This window comes from Trachurus trachurus (assembly GCF_905171665.1).
Source record: "Trachurus trachurus genome assembly, chromosome: 19".
NCBI classification, from domain to species: domain Eukaryota; kingdom Metazoa; phylum Chordata; class Actinopteri; order Carangiformes; family Carangidae; genus Trachurus; species Trachurus trachurus.
Genome location: NC_139913.1, coordinates 16,801,982 through 16,828,139, shown reverse-complemented (window position 1 = coordinate 16,828,139; position 26,158 = coordinate 16,801,982). Strand labels below are relative to the sequence as shown.

The following is a 26,158-nucleotide window of genomic DNA, read 5'->3' as shown; positions in this document are numbered from 1 at the left end:
AGTTACATGTGTGTTTATAAATGTTTTATTCAGCTCTATCATAGATTTTCCTTTAACAAGCAGCACAGTGTTTTCAATCTTTGTCACACAGTCAAAATTTGACATTGTATCTTTAGCAGGAGTGCCAATTTAACTCATCTAAGGCGAGATAAAATCAGCCCAAGTTAGACAAATAAACAAGTTGTATTTGTTTAGAGCGCTGCCAATGAAAATGCATTGATTCTGAGCCAGTGAGTCTCCACTGCCACAATCTCTAGCTGGGACTGTGTCCAAAACCGCGATCTGGTACAAGAGTTTGTGGTTTCTTATAATAATCTGAGAGGTCAAGGGGGAGGTTTGTTTATTTCTCACATTCTTGTTTCTCTTTCTGAATACAAATATGGCCTGCATCTGATAAGACAGATATTACTGCATTGTTAGAAATATGGTTAACCATGCCGTTTTAGATAACCAAAAGAACACAATTGTGAATTTTAGAGGAATAAAAACTCACTCTTACAATGAAAAATTAATCTAGAAGTGAATGAAGCCAGAAAAAGGTCGTGCAAAAAGCTAAGCCAATCACATTGTATGATTGTAATGACACTTTATGTTCAGAAGGTATTTGTTCAAAATGCACCTTAAAAGAATGAGAGTTTTTTTGTATCGTATACAGTATGTAATAATAGATAGATATGCTGGCTTTGTGTAAATATTACTTTATTATAAACTTTATAATTTCATAATACATTGGGTTAACATTGACAATTAATAATTAAAACACTTTTATTGTAAAATATCTACAGTAATTGTTGATAGTACATATATGTAACATGTACTCTCTTCTGTGTTGATGACTGTTTTACAAAAGTGTGTGTATAATTTAATTAATTATTAAATGAATTATTAATGAAGCATTGTGTTGGTCAGCCACCTGAACTTTGTTCTTCTCAGTGGTCAGAGAACTCTTTGAAGAACTCTTGTTTCTACCAGAAGGACCAGCGGCTCAATTTAGCTCCTGCTGACTGGTAACTAATCGGCCAAAGAACCCACAGCTGATACAACAGCTTCATTAATAAAATTAATATCCTAGGTGGCTCTGGTATCAGTAATGGCTTGAGAAGTAAACATTTCTTGTTATTTATTAATGTTAAATATCTAATTATATTGTTTGCTGCGGAGATAAACAGAGAGAAAGCATGCAAATGAGAGCAAAACACAAATGAAAGAAAGAGGGAGCTAGATAATGAACGAGAAGTAGGAAGCGGCAATAACAGAAGAAAGGAGGGTGAGGGAAGGAAATTCAACTTTGTTTTCTAATTGCGGTTACACCCCTAAAGCAGAAATAAATTAGCATCAAACATTTATTATCTACTTGAAAACATTTCACACCCCTGCTTTTGTTGGCATTTACGTTCCCTTATTACAACCACTTAAACATCACTGTGGCATCGCAGAAAACACAAAAAAGAACAGCAGCATGACTCTTTGTTGTTTCTTCATGCATGTGGATTCAGTTAATTTGCTTGATCTTCATCTGACTGTGGTGGAAATATGAAGAGGATTGCACAAAGGGGACTTACTAACTCACTCTTTAGTCACTTTAGAATCTGCTCACTGAGAACTTTACACATACAGTAAGTGTTCTTCATGCCATTGTCCAATCAGCCAATCAAATGGGAGCACTGCATTGTATAGAAACTCTGACTAATGTTCCCATCAAAAATTAGAATTGGGCTACCGATTTAAAAGTGAGCAGCATTGCAAAAATATTTTGTATTGCTCTGTGTGACATGTTTTTTCAGTAGGGATGGTATGAGGTGAGTAATGAGCAGCTCTTCTCTTGATATTAATCATAAATAGCTGACGTGGCCTCCAATCATTTCAAGTGATGCCATCAAACACTGTTTGCTCAGTAGCATGCCAATCGCACCTGTATGTTTTGAAGTAGGTGATCAAATGTTTCCCATCTGACAGAACAATTATAGATGAAAGAGAAAGAGGGGGGGGTCTTCCAGTCATCAACAGAGCCCGACTGCTACTGGAAGTGTTTTAATGTTGAGCTTGGACCTGCTGATGAGATTGTATCATGGGCCATCACAGGAGGCCACTGTGGGTTAATAACATTGCCGCAATGGTGTATCAAGCCTCGTATTACGCCAGACACACACACAGACACACACACATACGCATACGCATAGATCACAGATACATCTTATTTTATCAGTAACAGTAACAGAATTTCAAATTAAGTCGACCAAAATGTTTTTAGTTGTTTCCTGTTGCGACTTAATTCAATTCAATTCAATTCAATTCAAAAGTAGTTTATTATTCCGTTAGGAACTTCGTTGCGGAAGGACATCAAGTGCAGGTGCAATACAACGATCCACACATCCCTACATACCACAGACATACCCAACACAATAATAATACACATTCCTACAACCACACATAAGTACAAGTACTAGCAGCAAAGGTTAAAAAGACACATACAAAGATAAAAATTAACATATATAAAATAATGAATTTTCCATGACCAAAATAGTGATCACCCTTCCACTAAAAGAGCAAGTGCCTGGTTATGTTATGAAATATAGGAGTAAACATACAGTACAAAAAACCATACGGATTACTAGGCAAAAAAAAAAAAGTAAATTTGAACATATTTCCTACATTTTGACACCATCTAACCTCTTGGACTATGAGTCAAAAACCTGCACTAGTCATGATTCGTGCCAGAACGTTCAAGGATGAAAGAACAGCTAATAACTTCTTAGATCAAAATATGAAATGATTATTAGATAAGGGTTATTTCATATTTGAACTTATATTCATTATACAGTATTATACAGCTTTAAGGTTGCAGGCTAATAGTCCATCTATTGATAACTATTATTTTAGTGTCACTATAGCTGCTACAATCAAGGATAATTCTAGCTCAATTTTCAGACTTTGTCCTGTGTGCACAGAATAATAACAAATTATACAACCTGATATGATGTTAACTAAAAATGTGAAATCATGCTAATTTAAGTTTTGAGTATTGAGGTGGATCTATGATTTTGCATACTGTAGGCTCTCCAATCCAAAAGCCTGTTATTAGCAATCATCAGGTTTCAGTGGAACAGGCAGACAGAGCATCAATGCCTGTATTCACACAATGAGAGAGAAGAGAGAGCCAGTGCCACTACACTTCTCTGAGCTCATGGGAATAAATGGCAATGTGACAGAATGCGGATATTTCTCACCTTTCCCATGACCGTCTGAAAATCTCAATGGTGCACAATGTTGCTCTATCTTGTAGTGAATTTTTAAATTAGTTTTCCATGGTCTGCACCACCTACTGGAGTCCAGGTCAGATCTAATGGAGGATTTTTTTTATAATAATGACAGTCAAGCCTCCAAAAATCTAACAAATGCAAAAAGTTGAGGTGGAGCTACAACTTTGGTGCATTTAATAACAGTGGTAAGCATACACTCCAGTTAGCATCGCAGGGCATCTTACTAATTAATCCTAACCCAAAGCTAATTCATTTGCTGGCTAATTAGATAGTTAATAAGATAAAATAACAAGCCAGGCATGATGAGTGCAGACACAGATACCTGCTTCTTAGTGCTAGAACTGTACAAAAAGCAGGAGCATGAACCTCATCAGCAAAAGGCACAAACACAGACAAGAGGTCACAGTAAGAAACCTGAATGAGCTGAGGTGATGCCAAGCAGACAGCCAGTGAACTGTGATGGCGCCCACCTGTCACTCAGGATGGGAAAAGATCACCTCGAATAGGTCTCTTTCTGGAGAACCACTCATTGAGACCTAAAAATGCTACCATTTTTAATGGGAAATGTAAAAAATACAATATATATATACTGTGATATGAAGACATGATAGTGAGGAAGATGGAGCTCAGCTCCAGCAGGTTCCCTCCTTTTAACGCCTGAGCTACCTCCTCATTGACGATTGGCTATAAAAATACATGAGCTATGATCTCATCTTCTCAAGCAACAATCTGTAAAATACAGGTAGAGTTTAAAACACTGCTTGAATGTGTAAAACTCTGTTTGCTTGGATGAAATGATGAATTCACTCTCAGAGCAGACATCTGTGTCTGGTGGTCAGGCTGCATTTAGTGTTTACAGCCGAACAATGACATCACAACATCACCAAATGTCATGCACCACCTCACTCATTAGTTTAGTCCTGAGCAAACTTCCTCTTTTTTTCTTTCTTTCATTCTTTTTTTTCTTTTTTTTTATCATGGCGTTCTGTGCTGCATCCTTCTCACATGCCTCATTGCCTCAGGCATAAGTAATAACCAAAGAACAAGAGTGAGAAAAAAAAGGGCTGAAATGAAAGAGAGCTGAAAAGGAGAGGGCCCACAGAGGGAAATATCTCCATGGCATAGCATAACCCTTTTTTTGTTGTTGTTGTTTTCAGCGTAACTTCTCATCCTTATTAGAAGTCCATTCATTTTATTTTTAATTTTCATCTTTTCATCTGTATTTCATAAAAGCCATGACATGTTTGTGCAATATCTTTTGAAAAAAAAAAATTGTCTCGTCCCTTGGAGGATGTCACAGTTTTTGTTAACACTTAAAGTAGATTTAATGTCACTTCTGACACTGATCAACGAGAAATAAAAAAGACCTGTGGAAGAAAAAGAGACTGTGCAACATTTGGCTGGATGCCTCAACAGTTTGAATTGATTGAAAGGTAAATGGCCTGCGCTTATATAGCACTTTTCAAACACTCAAAGTGCTTTATGCTCCACACATTCACAAGTCATACACCACAATTTTTTTTGTACACATATATCTTGCATTTTCTGCCATACAAACACTCACTTTCTGTTTATGAAGTGGCAGCAATCTGCGGTTCAGCATCTTACCAGCAATCACACAAAACCACCATCCTTTCCATTAGTGGTTGACGTGCTGCACCTCCTGAGCTGCAGCATGAATTTGCTTAAAATTTGAGTTGAAGGGAAACTTGTAAGGCTTCTAAAGAGAGTGAAAACTTCTATGTCGCAGTTGAGTTGCACAAGTAGGATACAGCATGGTTTAATTTTACCATTGCCTCTTCAATAAAAATAATAAATAATAAAAATCAATTATTATAACTCTTCTTATTATATATAAAATGAGTAACACTTTCATGATATATCCAATGAAACCTAAGTTAATCGATTGTTACTGAAGTGTTTATATGTCCTTGTAAATATCCATGCAGTTTTATAAGCCCTCACTTAAAGACCTAACTCATGAAATGGTTTGATAATGAAAATACCTGAGCTCTCCATTTTCTCTCACCTTTTTAAAAGTACCACTCAACTAAGCCCACATTGTCACGCTCAGCGTTCATTCTTGTGTGTTTTGTTGATCTCAGACATACTGACTGAAATGAAATCACCTAATGTGATGTTTTTATTTATTTATTTATCATTTTTAAATGCATTCCCTGTTAAAGTCTGATATTTATTCTGAAATGTACTTTAATGGCATTATGCAGTGCACTAAATCATCAAGCAGATACCAGGAAATTAGGCAGTGAAGCTACTGCAAGCAAAGCAAGCAAATTAGGGTGCTTCCATTATTTATGCAAAGTGATCTCTCTGGGCTGTCAAAGTGTCTCATTCAGTTAGTCTTAGTTTGTCTCTAGTTAGTTTCAAAAGAATGTTGTCCTTATTTAGTTGTTTGTGCTTCCAGAGTAATTAACATAGTCAAACACCGGCTATGTTTATATGATTCACTTTGCTAAAAGTTACTTCACTGACCTCGTTTCCCATGTTAATGTCCTATCACAGTCATGTAATGTAGGCCTAAGTGCTGCTCCAAATTAATGAGCGCCCTGATTGAGATGACAGAGGTCTGATTAATGTCATGTGTCAGTCACCTTTTTTCCCCTGAGTGTGTTCTCTCCCTAGAATAAACGGTACTAGAGGGATCATCATCATTCGTGCATTACTGTTTAATTTCCATTCAGAATTTCAATCAGTCAGAGTTGATTTTTTAGTTTTTAGCTGTGTGTTTTACTGCAGAGTTTTGTATAATGACTTATTTTGAAGCTGTAATTCATAGCTCCACTGAGGGTTTTCAGTGAGGCATCATTTGCATTTAAATTCCTCTCAAAAGCTGTGTAATATATTGTGAGTCAACTAAACTTCTCTTATTTGAGTGATACAGGAAGCAAGCCTGCCCTTATAATTTAACTCTAGTATATCCATGAGCTTTTCCACGCTTCATAAACATTCATAAACACATTCGATTTAAAAACAAGGAAACAATGACCTGCAGCTTGTCAGATAGTGAGCCCACATGAATGTTGACTGTTAAGCCTCATGTCTCATTAGTATTTGTCAGCATACAAGCAATTAACAACTGTCAGCTGTCAACTGTCACCCAATTCACCCTTTCTCTGTTTGTCTTTTTCTTTTGTCCAAAGGGTGTAGGTGCCGACCCCCACATCGCCTTGGCCCTGCCCCCCGACTCCAAGATGACCAAAGAGAAAGAAGAGCAGCATCTGTTCCAGTACCAGGACTCTGATGAGATGACCATCAGGATAGGTAGAGCTGGACCTCTCTCAGGCAAGCCTCCCTTCATATACCAACATCAGCTGTTCCATTAAGTCACTACCAAACCATACAGCCATCACTGCTTCTTTGCACCATTGGGAACATCAGGTAGCAGCCGCAAGAAAGCTGAAGCACTGATGCAAACTCAACATATATGAAAAGTGACGGCTGCTTCGACTGCCACTGGAAACCTGGAGCTTCTCTGTTGGCTTCTTTTCTCCTGGAAATTCACTGTCCTGCTTTTTCTGTTTTTTTTTCCTTTTCTCCATCTGCCTCATCTGTTCCGCTATAATCCTAATAGATTCATGAGGTGCTCCTCTGTCTTTGAATGGTGATTGCTCTTTAAAAATGATTCGTAGTGGGTTTGTGGGCACTAACCTTTACCCAGTCATCACACAAAATAGAGTACCATAGAGTTGAAATTAAACAAATGAATGCAGAAAAACAAAGTGAAACCATGAATTTACAAAGACCTTGACAGAGAATACACAGTTAGTGACTGTAATTGTTGCTCAGTGTTGTTCCCTTGCTTTGTCAGCTAGTAACATTTTAGATACAATACAATGTTGTTCATTTGTTATGTTGAGTGTGCACTCAAACTGTTAACCTGCTGACTCTCAGCAAGCAGATTTAATCCAAGGGTGCTTTTAACTCACGCTCAGTTCATGTTCACGCTGGCTTTTTACAAACCAACCAAGAGCTGTAAACGTGAAGTCCCTGGTAATTTATCAGTTGGACAGTCTTTCTACAGAGCTACAGGGTCCTACATGGGGAAATCAAATTCTGCTGACTGACAACAAGATATGCTGCCCTTTTACAGGCCTTATCTGTTTAATATCTTCTCTGGAGTCGCAGAGAGCTCGTGAAAAAATAACAGACTCTGAGAGATATTAGTTTAGACTGTAAGTTCACAACCAGATGAAAAAGAGTGTATTTTATCTGAATATTCCCCCAGGGAGTGTTTGCTACGTTTGACTGACTTTTAATGAGGAGCTGCAAAACACACAGAGTACACAGAGCACAAGCTCAGTACACCTCCCCTCTTATACCATGTTATAGGATGGCTCACAGGGCCATTTACAATAAGAAGATTTTAATAATAAAGTTTAACAATAATGTAGATGTAAATTCATGCTAAAATCCCACCTGTACTGGGGTTAGTCAGCTTTGTTCTTACACCATAAAATAAGATCAAATGAAATATGAGGAGAGAACTCTCCTTACCATAAATTAGAATGGGGCCAGCAACCAGAAAACACTGTGCCTCTGGCTCTGGCTGCCAGTGTGGAGGCATGACAATGACTGAGCAGACCAAGCCTCTGGTGTCTGCTCCTCATCTGCTCATGACTACAGGCTTGATTAGCTACTAGAACATCTCAGCCGATTTTCATAGCTGTCAGCAATCTGACTTCATCGTCGGTGCAGCACAATGAAGTCTGGCCAGATATGAGTCCAACAATGTTACAAACTACTGTACAATGCTACATAGTGGCATAATCATTTAAAATAACATGGTTGATCAACACCAAAACCAAAACCAGGGCTGTAACCAGGACCTAAAAAAAATACTGAGGTCAACAGTCTCTGTCACCCAAAGCCTCGATATAAGAATTCAAGATGGCTGCTACTCGCGTCAACAGCATAGACTGTAAGGTCAACAGTAGTGAACACCCAATGCAGTTTTACTGTTTATTTCTCTCAAAATTGTTTCACTTCAAATTCAGCCATATACATAGCACCGTTCATTTCTTATCCCTGGACATTTCCCTACACTGTTTGTATGTGTACAAACCACAGAGTGTTGTTAACAAAATAGTACTGCTGACAAAGGCTAGCAGTGGCTAACAGTTTGCCTGTTTGTTTGGGTTTGCATTGAAATGTAACCTTTACAAGTACAGTATGAAATTTTTATATTTTTTTTATATTAATCGTCCATTTTTCGGGAGGTGATGTCATTCCAAGTTCTGAGGTCCAAAATCCAACTGCGAACATAATTGAACCCATTACAACAGGACTGAACAATGACAATAACTCTATCATCCTGTTTACACCTGCCATTAAAGCAGAAGTAAGCGATCTGGTCGTTTTGGCTAACTTCTTGTCAGCCGATGGAGTTAGCAGTCCCCGCCCTCGTCCCTACGTCACCACATTCACGCGCATCCCTTGGCTGCACACACAGAGAGGACCGCCCCTTTATGCCGTTCTCTCTCCTCATTGGATAAAGGTTGAAGGATACAAGGAAAGTTTTCTCCTCGGCTTACAGCAGAGCAGAGTGACTGACAGACCCGTGTTTCGGACCAAACACTCTGTGTAAGTGATTGCTGTCGGAAGATATAACTATTTAAGACTCATTAACACAAACATTCCGCTTACTTCTGCTTTAACATGCGTCTCGTATCCAGACTGTATCCAGATTGTATACCGAGCATTTACATCTGGCTTTATGCGTCTCCAGTGTCCACATTGAGATCTGATTGAGATCCAATCACATATTCGCGTGGGTAAATTAAAAAGGAAAAAGTATTTTCGTACACGTAGTTGTATGCGGATACAGGACGCATTTCTGTTTACACTTGTGTTCAGTGTGGTCACAATGTTTGGTTGATCGGATCACACTTTTATGTGGTCAAGTGCGTTCCGATTGCAATCCGATCACTGAAAAGCAGGTTAATGCCAGGTGTAAATGGGTACGTAACTGGGCTTACTTGACCTGCTTCTAGATCGAATGCAGTTGTCTTCCAATTTCTGCCAATAGCTAAACAGGTCCGTCCTACCAGTATATCAAGCCTGAGGTGAAACGATGGTCTGTCCATATGTCATCATCACGTCATGAGCCACTGCAGGTAGCCTCATTCTTCTAAGTTTAGTTGGTAGTACACGTTTGTTTGTTTGTTTGGTTGGTTGGTTGTTTCCTCTCTGCCGGCAACACCCACAAGCTCCATCAGCTGGTGTCTCCCCGGGTGTGTCTTATCAGTGACTAATTAACAACCACCACAGTGGTGTCAGCTCTGACTCTGAGGCAGCCATTGATTTCTAAGCTTCTATGTTGTTTTAATTAGCAAATGATAACATTTATGTCTTTTTTTCATTCGGAGGGCATGGATGGAAAAACAGAAGCAACAAGAATCCACAAGAAAAATGTCTTTTTCTTGAGCAATGTTGTCTCAGACTAGAAGTCTTTATTTGCATCATATTTTGAGTCATCACAGCAGGAGACGCACTGGAGGAAATATTAATATTGAAATTGGCTCGGTTCAGTCAAATGTAACAGTACACCACCGTGCACACGTCAAACAGTGAGTTGTGAGACTCAACTAATTCCTGCAGATGAACTTAACAACCTGAACATTGCTAATTATTTAAAATAACTTGAGGATTGACTTGTTTTTTTAGGATGCTAATTTTGTCAAGACTCTGCATATGTCTGAGTCATATTATCTGATTCACTCCTGGATTTCCATTATTGTCACAGTGGCCACGCATTCGCTCGGATTTCATACTTTTAATGATGTCAGTAACACTTTTAAATGTCAGGACTGATCACTTGTGTCAGTTAGAGCGACTGAAAGTTCGGTCTTAAGAAAAAGGCACGAAAGAAATCTTGAATTGGAGCATATCACAGTTAACAGCTGGAGGTGCTCATCTAGAAAGATAAAGGGAGAACTTGTTAAAATTGGAGGAACTTCAGGTCTGCAAAGGGAGAAGTATAAACTCCCAATCAAATTATATTCTGTTTCTTCTTTTTGAAAATGTTGTAATCTGAGTCAAGTATAGCCATGAATCCCAGCACCACACATTGTTTATAGTAGTGGTATGTCTCCTGTCGCTCAGAGGTCACAGACTGAATGTATATTTCAGGGGAGCTTCCACAGATCACTCACAGATTCATTTCACCCCTATGGCTTGGCCGCAGGCTTTTGCGATTGAGCAATATGGTTAACATAAAATAAATATTATGTGTGAGTGTGTACTGTATGTGTGTATAACTGTGGCATGTAGGGACTTTTACAAACCACGAGCAGAGCCAAACAGCCATCTAACCATACACCATGTCAATCAAGGCTGGATTTCCATACCACTGTCCAGTGCAGGGCAATACAATCAAGAAGACATGAGAAGTTAATACACTGTGATACAAGGGAGCAGCCAAGTAACTACAGTGGTTACTTCAGACTAGCCACGACTTAACTTAGGAGATAAATTGGGTCCATGGTTTCCAGGCTGACTTGCAGAGCGAATAAAATCGTGCTCAAGGCAGCATGGTTATACCCAGGATAGGCCTTGGGAGTAATTTTCAGTGATATGCTGAGGTCTGCTGTTCATATTCATAAAGGAAACCATCAGCCAGTCTCTTTATGCATGTTGTACTGTATCACTTGACAGTCCCTTAAACATGCAAAGAAATCTAAAGCTTGTCAGGGCTGCTGTGCTTACTTAAACTTGCTAATGTATGAGTGACGGGTCGGTGTTCAGGTGGAGGTTTTAGCGGCCTGTGATTACTCAAGGGAACCACCTTACTGAGAGGTTTCCACTCAAACACATGTCTAACCTTAAGCCAGCTGACATCCTCACAAACGCTAATGCAACAAATGCTAATATTTGTTTCTCAATGAACAAAACAAAAAGATTAAAAAGAGTAAATGTATTTTAGTCATGGCTCATCAGCGTCAATGTCAGAGCCCTTGTATTCCCACTGAAGAGAAGCTGATCATAGCCGTAGGGCTCATGCTGTCACTGCTCAGTTGAACCTGCAGGCTCGATTCTCGCTACCTCACCCTGTGTGAAGAGAGGAAGAAACACCAGAGTTGCATCATCCCAAACACTGCACTACTCTGAGTTTTAAAATGCGCACGGCTCAGGAAGAGTGTACAAAACCATTTTGTGGAGTGTTGTTCAATTTTGTTCCTGTGGTGTTCAAGTTAATCTGCGGTTGTACTAAAATGGGATTTGGACATGAGATGGGTAAGATATGAGGAATTTAGTATGCAGACACATCAAGTATTTGAACACCCTGTTGACATCAGCAACATTTACTTGGAGATGGGGGAAAATTGAAGGAAGCTGTACATTAGACAATTTGCATTTCCCTTTGGGTCAGTCTCAGTCAGTATTCAGTGGATATTCTCCAAGTAAGTTGACCTTGTACGGTGCTTTGCAACTTTGTGAGGCTTTTACACACACATACATCTCATTAAATATTTCTCACAGAAACTTATCAGGAAGCTGTAATCAAATTCTATAAATCCAACTTATCCACTCCCACTCTATCTCCTAATGTCCTTCAGTCACCTTTAGGATTTTCTTTTGAATAATTCAAAATGATTGGTGTGTGGTCATGCTTCAATCTGAAGGTACTTGATTAATTGGGGCCTTTTTCCTCTTGTCTTCACCTTCTTTTTCATTTTATTAGAAAACTGCTATTTTCTCAGTGGCTTCTTTCTTTCAGATGTCTTACTGCCTTTTCAGCCGTCACAGAAGATACATGAACCAAAATCTCCTACTGGGCTTTTTAGATGTGTGGTATATGAATGTGGATGGTATCTATTGCCATGTTTACTTCTTTCTACTGTATTCTCCTAAACAGGGTATTGGATACTAAATTAAATTGCCTTCCATCGTTATGAAAGACAGATATTAATTGATTTTCTTTTCTTGGATAAGAGCTCAATGAAGCTTTCCTCCTCCTACTCTCTAGGGTCGTTGGACTCAATCGATGGAACATAGAGCCTAAAGAGCGTGTTTTTGTTTTTGTTTTAATTTCCATGGAGAAATTACATCAAGTGTAGAAGAAATGTGAAAAATATGCCCACTGATTTTGATTAAGTCAGTGATTTTATTACCCTTCCAAAAGGTCAAAGTCAAACAGATTTATCTAAGGTAATATTTAATTGTAAGATGTAAGATCATGTGATAATGTATATAAAAAACAAATGCTAGTTCAATGCATGCATATGTCATGCTATGCATGCATGCTTTTTCTCTAGTCAGTCACAGCTTATATGATAAGATGGAGATGTAAAATAAGACAAGTGACAAAATCTAAAAAAGAAAAAAAATATTGTTAAAGATGTTTACCAATTGATTTTGCAGTCTACACAGCGATTTGTGATATGACAACAAAACTTACATTTGATATTTTATTAGAAAGCATTTTGTAAGGTTTGTAAAAGCTGCATAAAATAGAGCTGGGATGTAACAGACTTAACCATGGCATCAACCAGCATGTGAATTCCCTTCAGCACTGTCACCTCACCCTCGGCTGCGGGGGCTTCTCTGTGTGGAGTTTGCATGTTGTCCTTGTGTCTGTGTGGGGGCTCTTCTGTGTACTTCAGCTTCCTCCCACGGTCCAACCGCTGAACCGGTTACCCTCAAGTGCAAATGGACGTTTGTCTATATTTCAGCCCTGTGATGGACTGGTAGTGACCTGTCCTGAAAGTATCCCTCTCTCATCCAGCTGAAATTGGCTCCAGCCCCCTGTCAGCCCCCTGCAAGCATGAACAGTATGGATAATGGATGTGAATTTTGCCACAATAGGCAGGATGGCAGGATGCTGAGCACTGATATTGAATTACACTGCAACCCACTGTCAGCCACTGATATGGACATTTACCCGTTCCAACCAACTTCAGTAGAAGCAAAACTCTTTCTCTCACTACGAGTCATGCAGCATGTTTAATAGATCTGTGCTTCTCTTCCTGCTGTTCTGCAGGTATTTGAAGTGGCAAGAAGCCCCTTGTAAGCATGTACCCACTCAAGGATGCATGTATTCCCACATACACACATGCCAGTACAAAACTATTCCAGCTCGTTCTCATACTTAATGCATTGCGTCCTAAATAATTCAGTCAGCATTAGGAGGAATCAAAGTGTGCCTTATGGCAGTCTGTTTATTTAGGTCTTCGGATTGAATTTTGGAGTGTATTATATCAGATGACAAATCGGATTAGATCTGAATTTCTCCACACATGCAGCTGTGCAGTTTATGAACCTACATAATTCTATTTCCTGGTATGCTACCAATCCTAATTAATTAATGTTTTCTTTTTTTCATATATTTTTTTTCAACCCAGCGGGAAAAAGCTGTAGCCAACTACATGACCTATCTTTTATAATGAGAAGGTGATGCCATATTTGATCAAAGGGAAGACTTAATGCATTTAGCCAACCATATCATATGTCTGTTCATCAGATTTCCTGAACATATCTTGACAAGGTGAAGCCAAAAATGCTCTTGTTTGATCCTAACGCTACCCTGGGAATTATTTTCTGCACACTAAAGTTGTACATCCATGAACATTAATATATATTGATGTTAGACTTTATCAAAATATCAGAGGTTATCATAGGTACCCAGAGCTCCCCTCTTTAAACTTTTGACGAGGGCAAAAAAAGGTGACCATAAAATGAATGTCAACATATTGTGCTTTAAGTGGCCCGAGGGGTCGGAGTCATTGGAGCCATTTTCATCAATGGAAACAGCTTTGTAGATAGATGGAGTAACTGTGACAGTCAGTCAATATGGGAACAGGCCAATTGATAGTGTTCATTTGTGGTGAGATAGGTTGTTGAGGACATTTTCTTCTGATACAAACTGATGAGTGGAAATCCTGCACAAAGTGTGGGTAAGATTTTTCTGTGTCACTTGGTTGTTTGAAATTATAGAAAAATATATAAAGAATTCACCAATCAGTTGGATCAGTATCCACACCATTACTTTCCTTTTTGTGCGGATCAGGTATCAGTCAGATCCAAATTAAAGAGACTGTTCTTCTGTGAAAAAAATAGACCCCATAGGCCATCTGGAAATGCAGTTTAGTCTGACCCTGAATTATGTTTCATTGTTAGCACACCTTAAGCAAATGTAGTCATGTAGTCATTATGATAAGACTAGGAGCAAAGGAGAAAGATGGAGGGAAATAAGTTGTGGTTTTAAATGGGCTGGATGGGCAGGTCAACAAAACACAGGACCTTCACACTTAGCCATCTGTTTCTCATATGAAATTGTCAACGCTCCATCTTTTGTCCATGATCGTTACCCAACGTCAACTCAACCTCTCTATTACGATTTGATGATTAATCCTTGTCCCTAGTCCTTCTTTTAACCCAAACCGCACCAGTCTGAAAACTAAAAATGCAGATTATGCATCTAAACCTAAAAAGGTTTCACCAAACACAACCTTAATTGTGTTGTTGAGTTCTCACTATGACAATGCCTACTGCTGTACAGTATACTGTACATGGTGTGTTTTTTGATCTGGATTGTATGTCTTTTTTGTATTCTTAGGAGGAAGCTTAGGACCTTTGGAAGCTGGAAAGCTTAAGACAGTTTCCACTGAGGCAGACTACAAAGTCAATCAATCAATTAATCAATAACCTTAACGACCACTGACTCATCCATAAACCACTAAACATGATGAACAGTTGCATGCATAGTGTCATTTACATCATTCGACCTCTGAGAGAATCCATTGTGCTACTCAGAAATAAATGGAGGCAGTTTAAGTCCAGTTTGCTTGATTTTGCACAGATTCTAGCGAGACCATCAGCTAGTGGTGACATAGCCATTTGAATTCATTTGATATAAAAATCTTAGTGCCTGTCCTCACAGATGATGAATGAGTTTAAGGCATTGGGGACCAGGTTGTGCTGCAGCAGATTCAACTCTTCTCTTAAGGCAGCTGGTTATAGATTCAAACAACAGACAATCATCTGACCGTAAGTCTGTACCTCTAATCCATCTACTGCTGTTTAATTCACTGTGGGATTGTTTCATCCAACTTTATTGCTTTTTGATGAGGAACACAAATGGGAATGCTTCTTCTATTAAAGTCAGAGGACAGAAGGAGGATGGTTTTAATGGCTGTGATAGAGAAATGGATGTTCCCTGAGACCAAAGGGGTAAACACTCCAAACTTCAGTGTTTCACCAAATGTGTATCTCCCTTCCTCTATTATTTATGTCGCACATCTCTCTGCCTTTCTCCAGTCCTTTATTTCACTTTGAGTCAGGCAGTACTTACCCTGTACTTGTGTTCATTCATGTACAGTTTGGAGAGTGTCAGTCTTGAGAAGTTTAATCAAAATCGAAACCACAGCAGTTAATTAGTAGAAGAAATCTTTGTGAAATCTCTCCATGTCTTTATAGTTCCTCAGCTCAGCAGGTTTCTTGGCAGCCAACGAATCAGCAGGTTGCCCAACATGAAAAAGCCTGTGTTTTTTTTTCTTCTTCTTGCTGAGAAGCTAATTGATCTAATCTTTTCTCCTTTTTAAACTTTCTTGTTTCCCTATATAGCTGTACAAATCAAATGGTCTTAGATTATAATTAGCCTACTTTGGTGTTGGAAGCTATTTTGAAAGCATAATTTTGCTAATTCAGTTTGGTTATTTAAAGCTACTAATGAATAGGAAATAGGAAGTACAGTAAGACATCATAATGAATTTTAATACAAAAAAGTTACATGCCAGCAAAATATAGAGTGAGATATGAACATAATATCAATTAATCAGACCAGGTCAGTAATGCACCGAAGAGGATTATTCAGCATACAACAACTTCTCTGAACATTTGTTAATAGATATCAAAAATAAATATTCACAATGTATTAACAGCTATTAAAGTTCTGTCTCTTAAAAAACAGATTCATAACATTTAAAACCCCAGCCTAACATCTTCCACAGATGAGCTAAACCTCTCATCTGGGGGAGGGACAAAATTGTCAGGAATGTGAGAAGTTTTGTTATAAACAAATCTGGATTTTTGCGTTATCTATCTACAACTAATACAGCCCATAAAAAAGAAAACAAAATAACTCGCATCTTTTCAGACCATTTTACAGTATTGAGCGTCTGTCTAAAATGAGCCTCACTCATCACTTCTCTAACATGTGGCTGACTTCAGCTTGCACATTTTGAGACAGTGTGGACGTCTCGAGCTCTCGTCTCAGCAGTGGCTCTGTCTTTTTACTTGTCAGAGCTGAATCTTTTCAACAGTCTCTCAAAGTTCGAAACCAACAGTCAGTTCCATTTGGCAAAGAAAATGTCTTTGAGTGCTGACATGTACTCACACAGCAATGGCTGGGAGACAAGTGTTGAACTTCATGAATTCTTCTTGAGGTTTTGGCAGGGGAGGGGCATACATGTGTGTGTGTGTGTGTGTGTGTGTGTGTGTGTGTGTGTGTGTGTGTGTGTGTGTGTGTGTGTGTGTGTGTCACCTATGCTTAATCCCTCGATGACAGTGTCAACCATGCATTACTGCAGTTTCTACACAAGTGTTGAATTCAAGCCTTCTTGTTAGGTTTTAGGATCTCAGGGGCTTTTGCCAGTAGAGGAATCACCTGGGACACAATGTTGTGCAATGTCTAAGAAGGTAATTGAATTAGAACAATTAAATAGCCTTTATGATCTAAGATTACATTTTAATCACTGAACTTCATTTTCTAATATGGCCTCAAATTCTCATGGTCCAAATCTGAGGGTGAGAACATATTATGGATTAGTTTCAAAGCAGTAAAAACTACCATGACACCTTCACTGATGAATGTCCTCTCTGCTCATTTGAAGCAGCAAAGTACCTCAAGCCTTCCTTCCACACGCATCATCCATGTCTACTTATCCTGCTTTGGTGATTCTCATTCTCCGCATGCTCTCCAGAGTGCGGTTGGTGGAGTTTCAGGGAATCGCATCTGGAATGACAAAAAACTGGCCTCCATTATTTCCTGGATGATGCATGCTGCTGCTGTGTTTGTTCCAGGGGGTTTGACCTTTACCTGTGGATGGATGTGTCTGGATGTGCTTTTGAATGGCTCGGTGTTGGATTGGCAGCCTCTGCGTCTTCGGAAACCACAAGTTTCAGTGTGTAACTGGCACATCTCTGGCAGACTTCTTTTCCCTCCTCACTCACTATCATCGCTGTCTCACATGTTGGCAGAACTTTTAGGCTTTACAAAGTTGCATTGTTTGTTGAACCTCATGCTCGATTTAAACTCTTGATTTACATCTTCCAGTATAGCTGCTTGAAAATCAAATATACTGTGCGTCTTCTTAAGACTATACAGCAAGATTGCAAGATTGTATTTTAGCCAATCCACTGAACTGTAATTGGCATTCTAGCCATGGAAAACAGAGACATGCATTCTTCCTTGTGACTAAGAAAGCTTTGTTTAAGTCGAATGCTCAGAGGCATACGGGGTAATTAGCATCCATAACACATATATAATACAGATTTCTCTGTTGTCATTTATGTGTTTGCTGTTGTTTTTTGATTCCTATCAGTAAGGAAAGAATCCTCTGCAGGGACCATCATCTGTATAAAACTGTTTACTGCTCCTTACTAATTTGTGTTTACTTGACTTGATTGCCAATTACCTTAAAATCAGCAATACACAGGACACGTGCTTGACATTTAGGAAAGCTCATATTGGATGTTTCATATTGGATGTTTGGTGCAGTGCAATCTAATGCCAGTACAAGTTGTGGGTAGTACTGATGGAGGAAAAAAAGAGGACAAAAAAAGATTGAAATAAAATTGTGCAAAATAGTTGGATCTGTTAATGATAAGGCAGAGTGTGAGGATGATGGGCCATACTGAAATTATCCATGATTTAAATCCTGAATCTCAGTTTGCCAGTGATAATTTGTAATTTTTTTTTTCTTTTATTTCGACTTATTTTTTGACATGCCATAGTAGGCTAATGCAAGAGTCACAATATTACATTTACTGATGGGTTCTGGTCCTGTGCATACTGGCTCTTTGTTACGGTTTACTAGAACACTTGAAAGGGAGTAATCATCAATATTATGAGCACGATCTGTGCTTTTCCTATGACAGTTCACTGTGTTTATGGGGTAAAGGAGTGATGGGTTTGCGCTTGGGAACAACGTTTAATTTCGAAGTGAAATAAATGCTAAGAGCTTGTTTTTGCTTTGGTCAAACAGCAAAAAGACTAAAATAAAAGGCACCATTAAATTACATGGGGGGACAACATGTTCCCTGACAGTAATTGTAGTATTTTCCAGTCTTGTCTGTACATTTCTCTGCTCACTAATTAGCATTTACTATTTTGTGCCTTTTTTTAAACTGGATGAAAACACAGTTAAAGGAAGACATTAAGAGGAGGCAGCCAGGCAGGCAGGGATATACTGTAGCTACTACAGATGAACATTTCTGAAACACAGCAATTATCCTCTAATGGCAAACTGAACTGCTCCAATCAGACCTGGTGTTGGTGTTGACTACATTCCCCAGGTCACATGTAGCAACCGGTTGATGTTAAAGCACAGATTGTTTTGTTTTTTACATAAAAGGAGGCAACAATTTAAGAGATAGAAAATCAAAACAAACGCAATAGCCTACTGTAGATTGTTCAAAGTGTACTGTAATCAACACTTGGTCCTTACGCTCCTATTTTTTCTCTGTATTATACTTGAAGGAACATTGATTGCTGCAGCACCGCAGAATTGTCCAGAAGGGGAGTAAAAACATACATAGAAAGTGATAAAGGAGACTGGAGAAGAGAGAAGAGAAAGACATTTCACTGATGGATGTCTTTTACCATAGCATTTTTCTGAGGATGAACCACTATAATCATCTCATCTCAGCTGCTTTTTAGGTTTAGGTTTTACTGCTGCTTTATTATTTTTCAGACTTAAGTTCCTTGTTTTTGCTATTGAACACATTACATGATCTATTTCGTGTTTGTTTGCTTGATGGTTTCATTTAGACATGTATTTTATGTGATGACATTCTTTGTTGGACAATCCAGAGGTTACATGCTGTACCGTTAAAAAGAAAAAACATGAGTTTCTGTAAATGCTATTTCCATGTTTTGTTCAGAAAAATAACCTTCACAAATGAACACCACTCTTTTTCATTTTTGACGCATAAACACAATCAATATGCAAATACCAATACGAGGCTAAAATGAACCACAGCTTAGAAAGTTACTGTACAGTGTGAAAGATCTTCAAAGACATCTGTATGTGTGCTCCATTGTTCAATTGGCCCATTGTCATTAAATCATCCAAGTATTAGTAAATGGACCATTCTCAGTTGCCAGCACTGCCATTAAGTTTAACCAGTCTGAATGAGTCCAATAAAATTTTCGATGCAGAAGAAAGTTTCTGTAAATGTGTAATTAAGTTCAGTTTCCATGAAAATACATAGCGCTGCTTAATGCCTGCAATAATCCTGATTTACAAAAAAATATGCTGTATTTTACAAAAAAATATTTATTTATCTTCTAACTAGATTTATCAAGATTTTTCTTCTTTAAAAGTAACAGTGATTTAAATTAAGGCTGTCAATGTATTAATCCATTAATAACAAATTAATATTTTGCACTTTTTTATGCACAGTTAATGCATGTTCTTTTACGTTATATTGGTATTTTGGCTCAACCCATGGTTTTAATCAGTTGCTGATTTTAGAGCCACCCGTCAGAATTTCACGTGCAATTAATTGGCAATTAACTACGAACACTCATATGATTAATCATCACGTTTAATATTTTATGATCCACATCCCTAATTAAAATACAATTATATGTGTTCCATCAGATGCACGTGAGACACAAGTGGACACGTTAGTAGCTTGGTGATGTACATAAGCTGAATGCTAATAGCAGCACGTGAACGTGCTCCAACATGCTTTACCACCTCAGCTGCTGTCTTAGTTTGGCATGTTTGGATGTAAACATGCATTTGCATTGGCACCAGATTAAAAGTCAAGGATCAACAAATGTATTCCAGTTCATGACCCTCGGTACTGGCTCAGAATGTGATAGTAATCCATCCAGTTGCTGCCAAGGATGCAGAGGAAAATCCATGTGCAATGAACCTGTGTGGCTTAGTTATGCTTAATGAAATGCTGTGTTTTTTGTCTGTTAGAAGGTTTACAGCGCACATAATAAAATGATTAATTACTGTGATAGGAATTTGCTGGATGGATTGATAGATATTGATGGGAGAGAGATCTCTAAGGGGGTGAAGGGGAAGTGTCACATTGGAGCCTGGTTGGATCAATGATCTTGACTAATGCAGGCTGTTGTAACACATTGCCTCTCTCTGCTTACATGATTAGTTTTAACAAGAGAATATATTTCCTCCCTGGTGGTGTGTATGTAGCTAATTTGTTTTAATGTATGTATGTCTGCACACACTGCCATGATACACGCGTCAGGGTCAGACAGTTGCCTGGCAGCAACGTGTAAATAGACAGTGTCTGCTATACCCACGTCCACCATAACAACTTTATGAAGTGATAATATGTCAGGGATGTGTATCCGTCATGTTGTGTCGGCGTCGTGTTGCTCCCTTGTGTTGCATCTCGATCCCCTGCCGTGTGAGAACCCCTTGTTGCGGCGTCCATTACAAACCAAGCTGGAAACAGTAAACGGTCAAATGACAGGTGTTATGTCATATTTTCATGACACATTTTCTTGTCCTGTTTCATCCATTTGTCACTCCGCCGCCGCCGCGACAGCCGAACGGCGGGGTTAAACAAAAGAGTTGGAAAAATTGGATTAGAAATTCCTTCGTGTTGACAGTCTTGCCACGAGGCAGCGCAGAGGTTTACTCTGTCCTCCCTGCCTCCCAGGGGTTTATACAAATGTTGTCAGTTCGTGCTGTTTTGGGAGGAATAGTGAAGGTGATGAAGCATTGCTATTTTACAAGGCGTGGATCCATATGAGACTGTACATTTTCTCCTATTTGCCTTTGCTCTTTTGTGTGTCCTTTATAATGACACTGAAAGAGGGTGCATGCTTTCAGTACCAGTGCGCTAGTTAATGAATACAAAAAGGGACATGAAGGATGGTTTTCAACCCATTCAAGGTCTTCCTGAGTATTTATTTCATAGCTCCTCTTCAACTGTTACAGTATATAGTAACCCGTGGCAATGTTTATATTATCATTCACTAAGGCAATACATAAGGGTCCTTATTCACTTTGATACATTTATGAGCTCACTGCTGTTTCATAATTACCTACGTAGCCTGCAATGATTCCAGAGGTCAGGTCTCACCTGTGCTGCTGCTGCTGCTGCTGCTGCTGCTTCTGAATGAATTTAGAAATGATATCTTGAGGCAAAATGTGTGCAGCAGGAAAGTTTGAACTCAAAGATTTACAGTAGAACATTCACACTATGCAAATTGATGGTATCCAAACTTATTTTAGAGTTCAGGAAACATGTTCAGCAGTGTGGTAACACCCGTTGATAACCTTTTGGCAGTTTTTCTCCCTCTTTTCTCCCTCCTCCCTCCCCCACCTGGCCATGTGCATTTGTTTTCAACGAAGCCAGCCAGAAAGCAATCCGTGGAGCCGTGGATAACGTTAAACAGTTTATCATACACACTTTACAATGTGTATATTTGTGTAGTCCTATCCGTCACAAATAAGCGATTACGGATTACGAGGTGTGTTTGTGTTGTGGTGCTGTTGAGATGACTGGATCAGAGGCGCTCAATGTTGTCAACATAATATTTATTTTGGACCCGTCAAAATTTATAAAACAATTATTGCTATAATAGGCCTACTTTTTTTCAGTAAAATCAATACTTTTATTCAGCACCCCTCTAGACATTCTGTGGATGTATTATTTTTGAAAAATTAATTGTTTTGATGAAAAATGTGTATAACCTATTAAGGTAAAAACAATCTTGCATAGTTCCTCTTTAAGCTGCAGTGCAGTACTGTAAGCTCTCAGGGGCCCCCGTACCAAGAAGCCCCCAAGTAGACAGCTCTCAGTCTGAACAGCCATATCACAAAAGTCAATATGACTCCGAAAGTGGAACGCTTCAAAGTTTGGATACCTGAGTCATACCCACTCAGTACTACACCTTGTATGTTGGTATAAAGGTCCGATGTATCTGCTCTCTCGTGTCTGATGTGTTTTCTATAGCCTGTTCCGAGATGTGATTGTCTGTATCCATCATCCATTATCGCAGTCGGAGCACAGGGTGTCCTGTCAGATCTGTCTATATCTGATCTTCACACTCTCTCCTTGGTGTCACCATCTGTTTATCTTGCTTTTTGGATCAGCCATTTTTCTCTCATTTTGTTCCTGTCTCTGTCTTTGGATTCTACATGCTGAAAGTAATATTTGTTTGTTTTGTCTTCATGTTGTAGTTGCTACTCTTCTCATGTTTTAATGTCTACAGTATATGCATTATTATATTTCTGCAGAATATTCAACTATCTTGTGATTTACTCTATCTATTCTGAGGATCACAACCTAATTTACCGCATGATATATGAAAGATGAATATTTTTTCTACACATCACTTCCTTCATTAGACAACTTTATTCCAGTACAAAGTGAAGCTTGCTGGGAAATTGCCGTCCGACCCATTAGCTTGCTCCCTGTCATTTACAATCACTAGTGGCAGTCACATTCGCTTTTTTTTTTCTTTTCTTTTCTTTTCTTTATATCCTTTTAGCAACTGTTTTTTCAACATATGGACAATCAAGTCGGCAACAAAATGTTTAGCAAGTCCAAAAAAGCTACACTCAGAAAATGGGGGGTAGAAAAGATCAGGAAGAGTTTAAAGCTGAACAGACATTATGTAAGTTTTTATTTCCCATACTTCAAATTCATTGAATGCTAGTAATTATGATGTGCAGCAGGAGGATACAGTAACGTTATAGGATTGGCTATGATGGCAGAGAACAGCAGAGCTGGGTACAGGGACTTGATCAGTGACAATAACAACAATAAGAACGGATGGCAGTATGGGAGATGAGTGCTGATAATGACTTTACTGAGTGTGAGGCCCAGTACGAGCTACTGTGTGGATGTTGTGTTTTCTGTTCGAAAAGCAGAATCAGGCATTTAAACCTGCATGTCATTGTTTACTTCTCATAAGTCAGAAATGTGGAGCTACTGTGTGTGTGACAACGTGGCCACAGTCACTGAGGAATTCTGTGTGTGATCAGGTGCTATAGACCTGTATTATACCTGTTGCATTTTTCTATTTCATGACTGTATATGTTGCTGCTTTCCTACAATGTATAAGCTGTGTGTTGATGTGTTAGTGTTTGTGGGCTGAAGTTTCTTTTCAGAAGTTTGATGTGTGTATCATCCAGTTAGCCCCATGTGGAGCAGACTATCAGAATATCCTCCTGAGAAGGATTTCGCTCTTACTCATGATGTTATTTTCTTCCTGCAGTATTGAGCGGGATTAGTGCTGGCAGACTTTGTCTGTATAATATTAATCTCACTTGATTGTTCCTATATTGAGTTGCAACTTTACAAAAATAGCTCATTAAGTCAGTTGCAAGCTTTGATTTTGCGGCCGCATTTTTAAATGAAATGTATTGTCTTGAAATCTTCTTCGATTTTTGTAGAATTGAATGTTTTGCACAAAATTGCGCACTAACAGCTCGCAGTAATTCTCACCATATGACAGATTTGAGATTTAAGATGGTAATTAAGAGTAGAAATTCACAAGCCTCCATTATGCCAGCGTATTTACTTTGGACTCCCAGATGGGAAAAGGGAACACAAAAGGCAGGAGAAAAGTTTGAGGTGGGGACAATACATGACCCCAATGTGAACAAATGGCCCTTCACAAACAGCATGGACCAAGCTTTGTCCAGCTGCTGTTCCCTTTCGTTGAATGGGTGTACGACGGCTTTGTGCTCGCAAGTTTGTAGATTTTCATGCCAGGCTGAACTAATTTGTTGGCACTGGTTTCATTGGCAGTGGTGGTAGACAGTTAATCAGTGCAGTAAGTGACTTTGTCTGAGAGTCTGTCTCATCTTAGCTCTGGTTTCCTTCTCCAGGATTCCTATCAACATGCCTCACACAGGACAGGAGTACAGTACAGACTAGTATTTTGGACTATGACCTTTGCTGACCTTTGACCATTTATTTAGTTGCTTCTGTTGGTGATTTGGGAACCGAGTCTTATTCTGCTGCTGTAATTTGGTGTAAGCATCAACATCCTACCTCCTGCCTCGCTGTTAGACTCACTCTTCTGCTAGTTGACTGTCTCCTCTGTCAGTATCCCTCTTCTCCTTTTTATTTGTCTGGGTTTTTCCTGGTTTCACTCTTGTCACGTAAATCCATCTTCCTCCCTCATCTCTCCTCCCTCACGGCCCATTTGCGATTTCTTCCCTCTGAATTTTATTAATGTCTGTGTTCAAATCTATCTAACCCTGTATGCTCTCTATACGGTTATTTTTAAATGACAGAATCTGCAGTAGCACTGTCCCACTATCCAGACCCCAACAAAAGACCATTACCTTCTCTGTCACCGATAATGTCAGTAACCAGTGTCCTCCACTGCCTGACTAACCATAATAAATGGTGGCTGTCCAAAAAAAATCCTGGAGTGATTCATTTCTCCCACATCCTCCATTTTGCATTTCATATTTTTCATGTTTCCCTTTGCAGCGGTCAATGGTCAGGTGGTTTTATTTTCCTGTCACATTACTATCTTTGAAATGACAGCAACAGAACTGTGAACAAACTATGTGAACGTTCCACTGGCTTGGACGTTATAGGTGAGAAGACTCAATGAGAAATGACCTTTAACACGACTGCTGTGCCTGGGAGCTGCCCACTAGGCCGGCAGTACAGTGCTCTGATTATACTGGGCAGCTCCCAGGTAGCTGGTGGTGGGTGGTGGGGGTTACAGGCTAAATGTGAAGTCACGACCACAGCTGAAAGAGAGAGAGTGTTATTTGTCAAGTAGAATAAGATCAGATGTTGCCATGCAGCATGGAAAAGGCAGAGAGATTACACCAGCAGCTTTCTGTATTGTGTGATGCAGATATTTGTGTTTTAAACAAAATCTCCATGTGATCATTGTGTTTCTACACATAATGTGGAATCACAGGCCCTGATCACATCGGGCATATACATGGTCTTTAGAAAATTCAGTTACAATTATGAATGATCACACACATCTGGAAGTGGTCTGGGAAAGATTCCTTTTACAGTGTGCAGTAGCGGTGTGCCTAAATCTGACTATGTATTTGTAAAGGCACAGATATGGAGATGGATGCCAAAAATGTTCATATTCATATGAATATTCTCCTCAGAAAACAAAGGAAAGCTCTTGTGAAAGGTGATGCACTTCATTGATGCAGCATCTCTGTCGGAGGAGATGATACTGCAGCTTTTCCTCAGACGGAGCAGAGTGTAAAGACGCTGCAGTGATCCTCCCCACCCAGGCAGCTGTTTGCTGAAGCCAGTCAACAGTTTGTTTGGAGTTTGACTTGGTATGTTAGCGTAGTGCAGCTCCATCTGGCAGTAGATTAAAAGATAAGAAATAAAAACAAATAAATCTTCTTATATATCATATCACATCATACACATTCTACAGCTTCGTCAATGATGCCTGAATGATGTCCTCTTCCACTTTTAATTTCTGGCAGACATTATCTGATTTCATAAAGTTGGCTCCACTAAGCTCACTGTATGTCTACACTGCAGTGGTTGATGGGCAGGACAGGGTCAGTCAACCAGAGTTTTGTTGCTGGTGAAAGTGTCCTGCTACAGGTGGAGATGAGTACAGTTTTCTGTCACTTAACACACACTAATTTGACTTATTGTTCATCAAAATATTGATTGGTGTATTTATTTTAGTGGATGTAAGGGAGGGAGCT

The 26,158-nt window shown here is 39.0% G+C and overlaps 1 protein-coding gene across 2 annotated transcripts in view; it reads left to right on the top strand.

Annotated features, from left to right (window-relative positions):
- Positions 1 to 26,158, top strand: part of slc39a11 (solute carrier family 39, member 11) — a 126,108-nt gene that overhangs the window by 68,664 nt on the left and 31,286 nt on the right. The window contains exon 5 of one of the 2 annotated variants that reach the window (XM_083993634.1): positions 6,422 to 6,563. In XM_083993634.1, coding sequence (XP_083849760.1) covers positions 6,422 to 6,563 — 142 coding nt within the window. The remainder of the gene's footprint in view (positions 1 to 6,421; positions 6,564 to 26,158) is intronic. The other variant, XM_083993635.1, reaches the window with a different exon arrangement.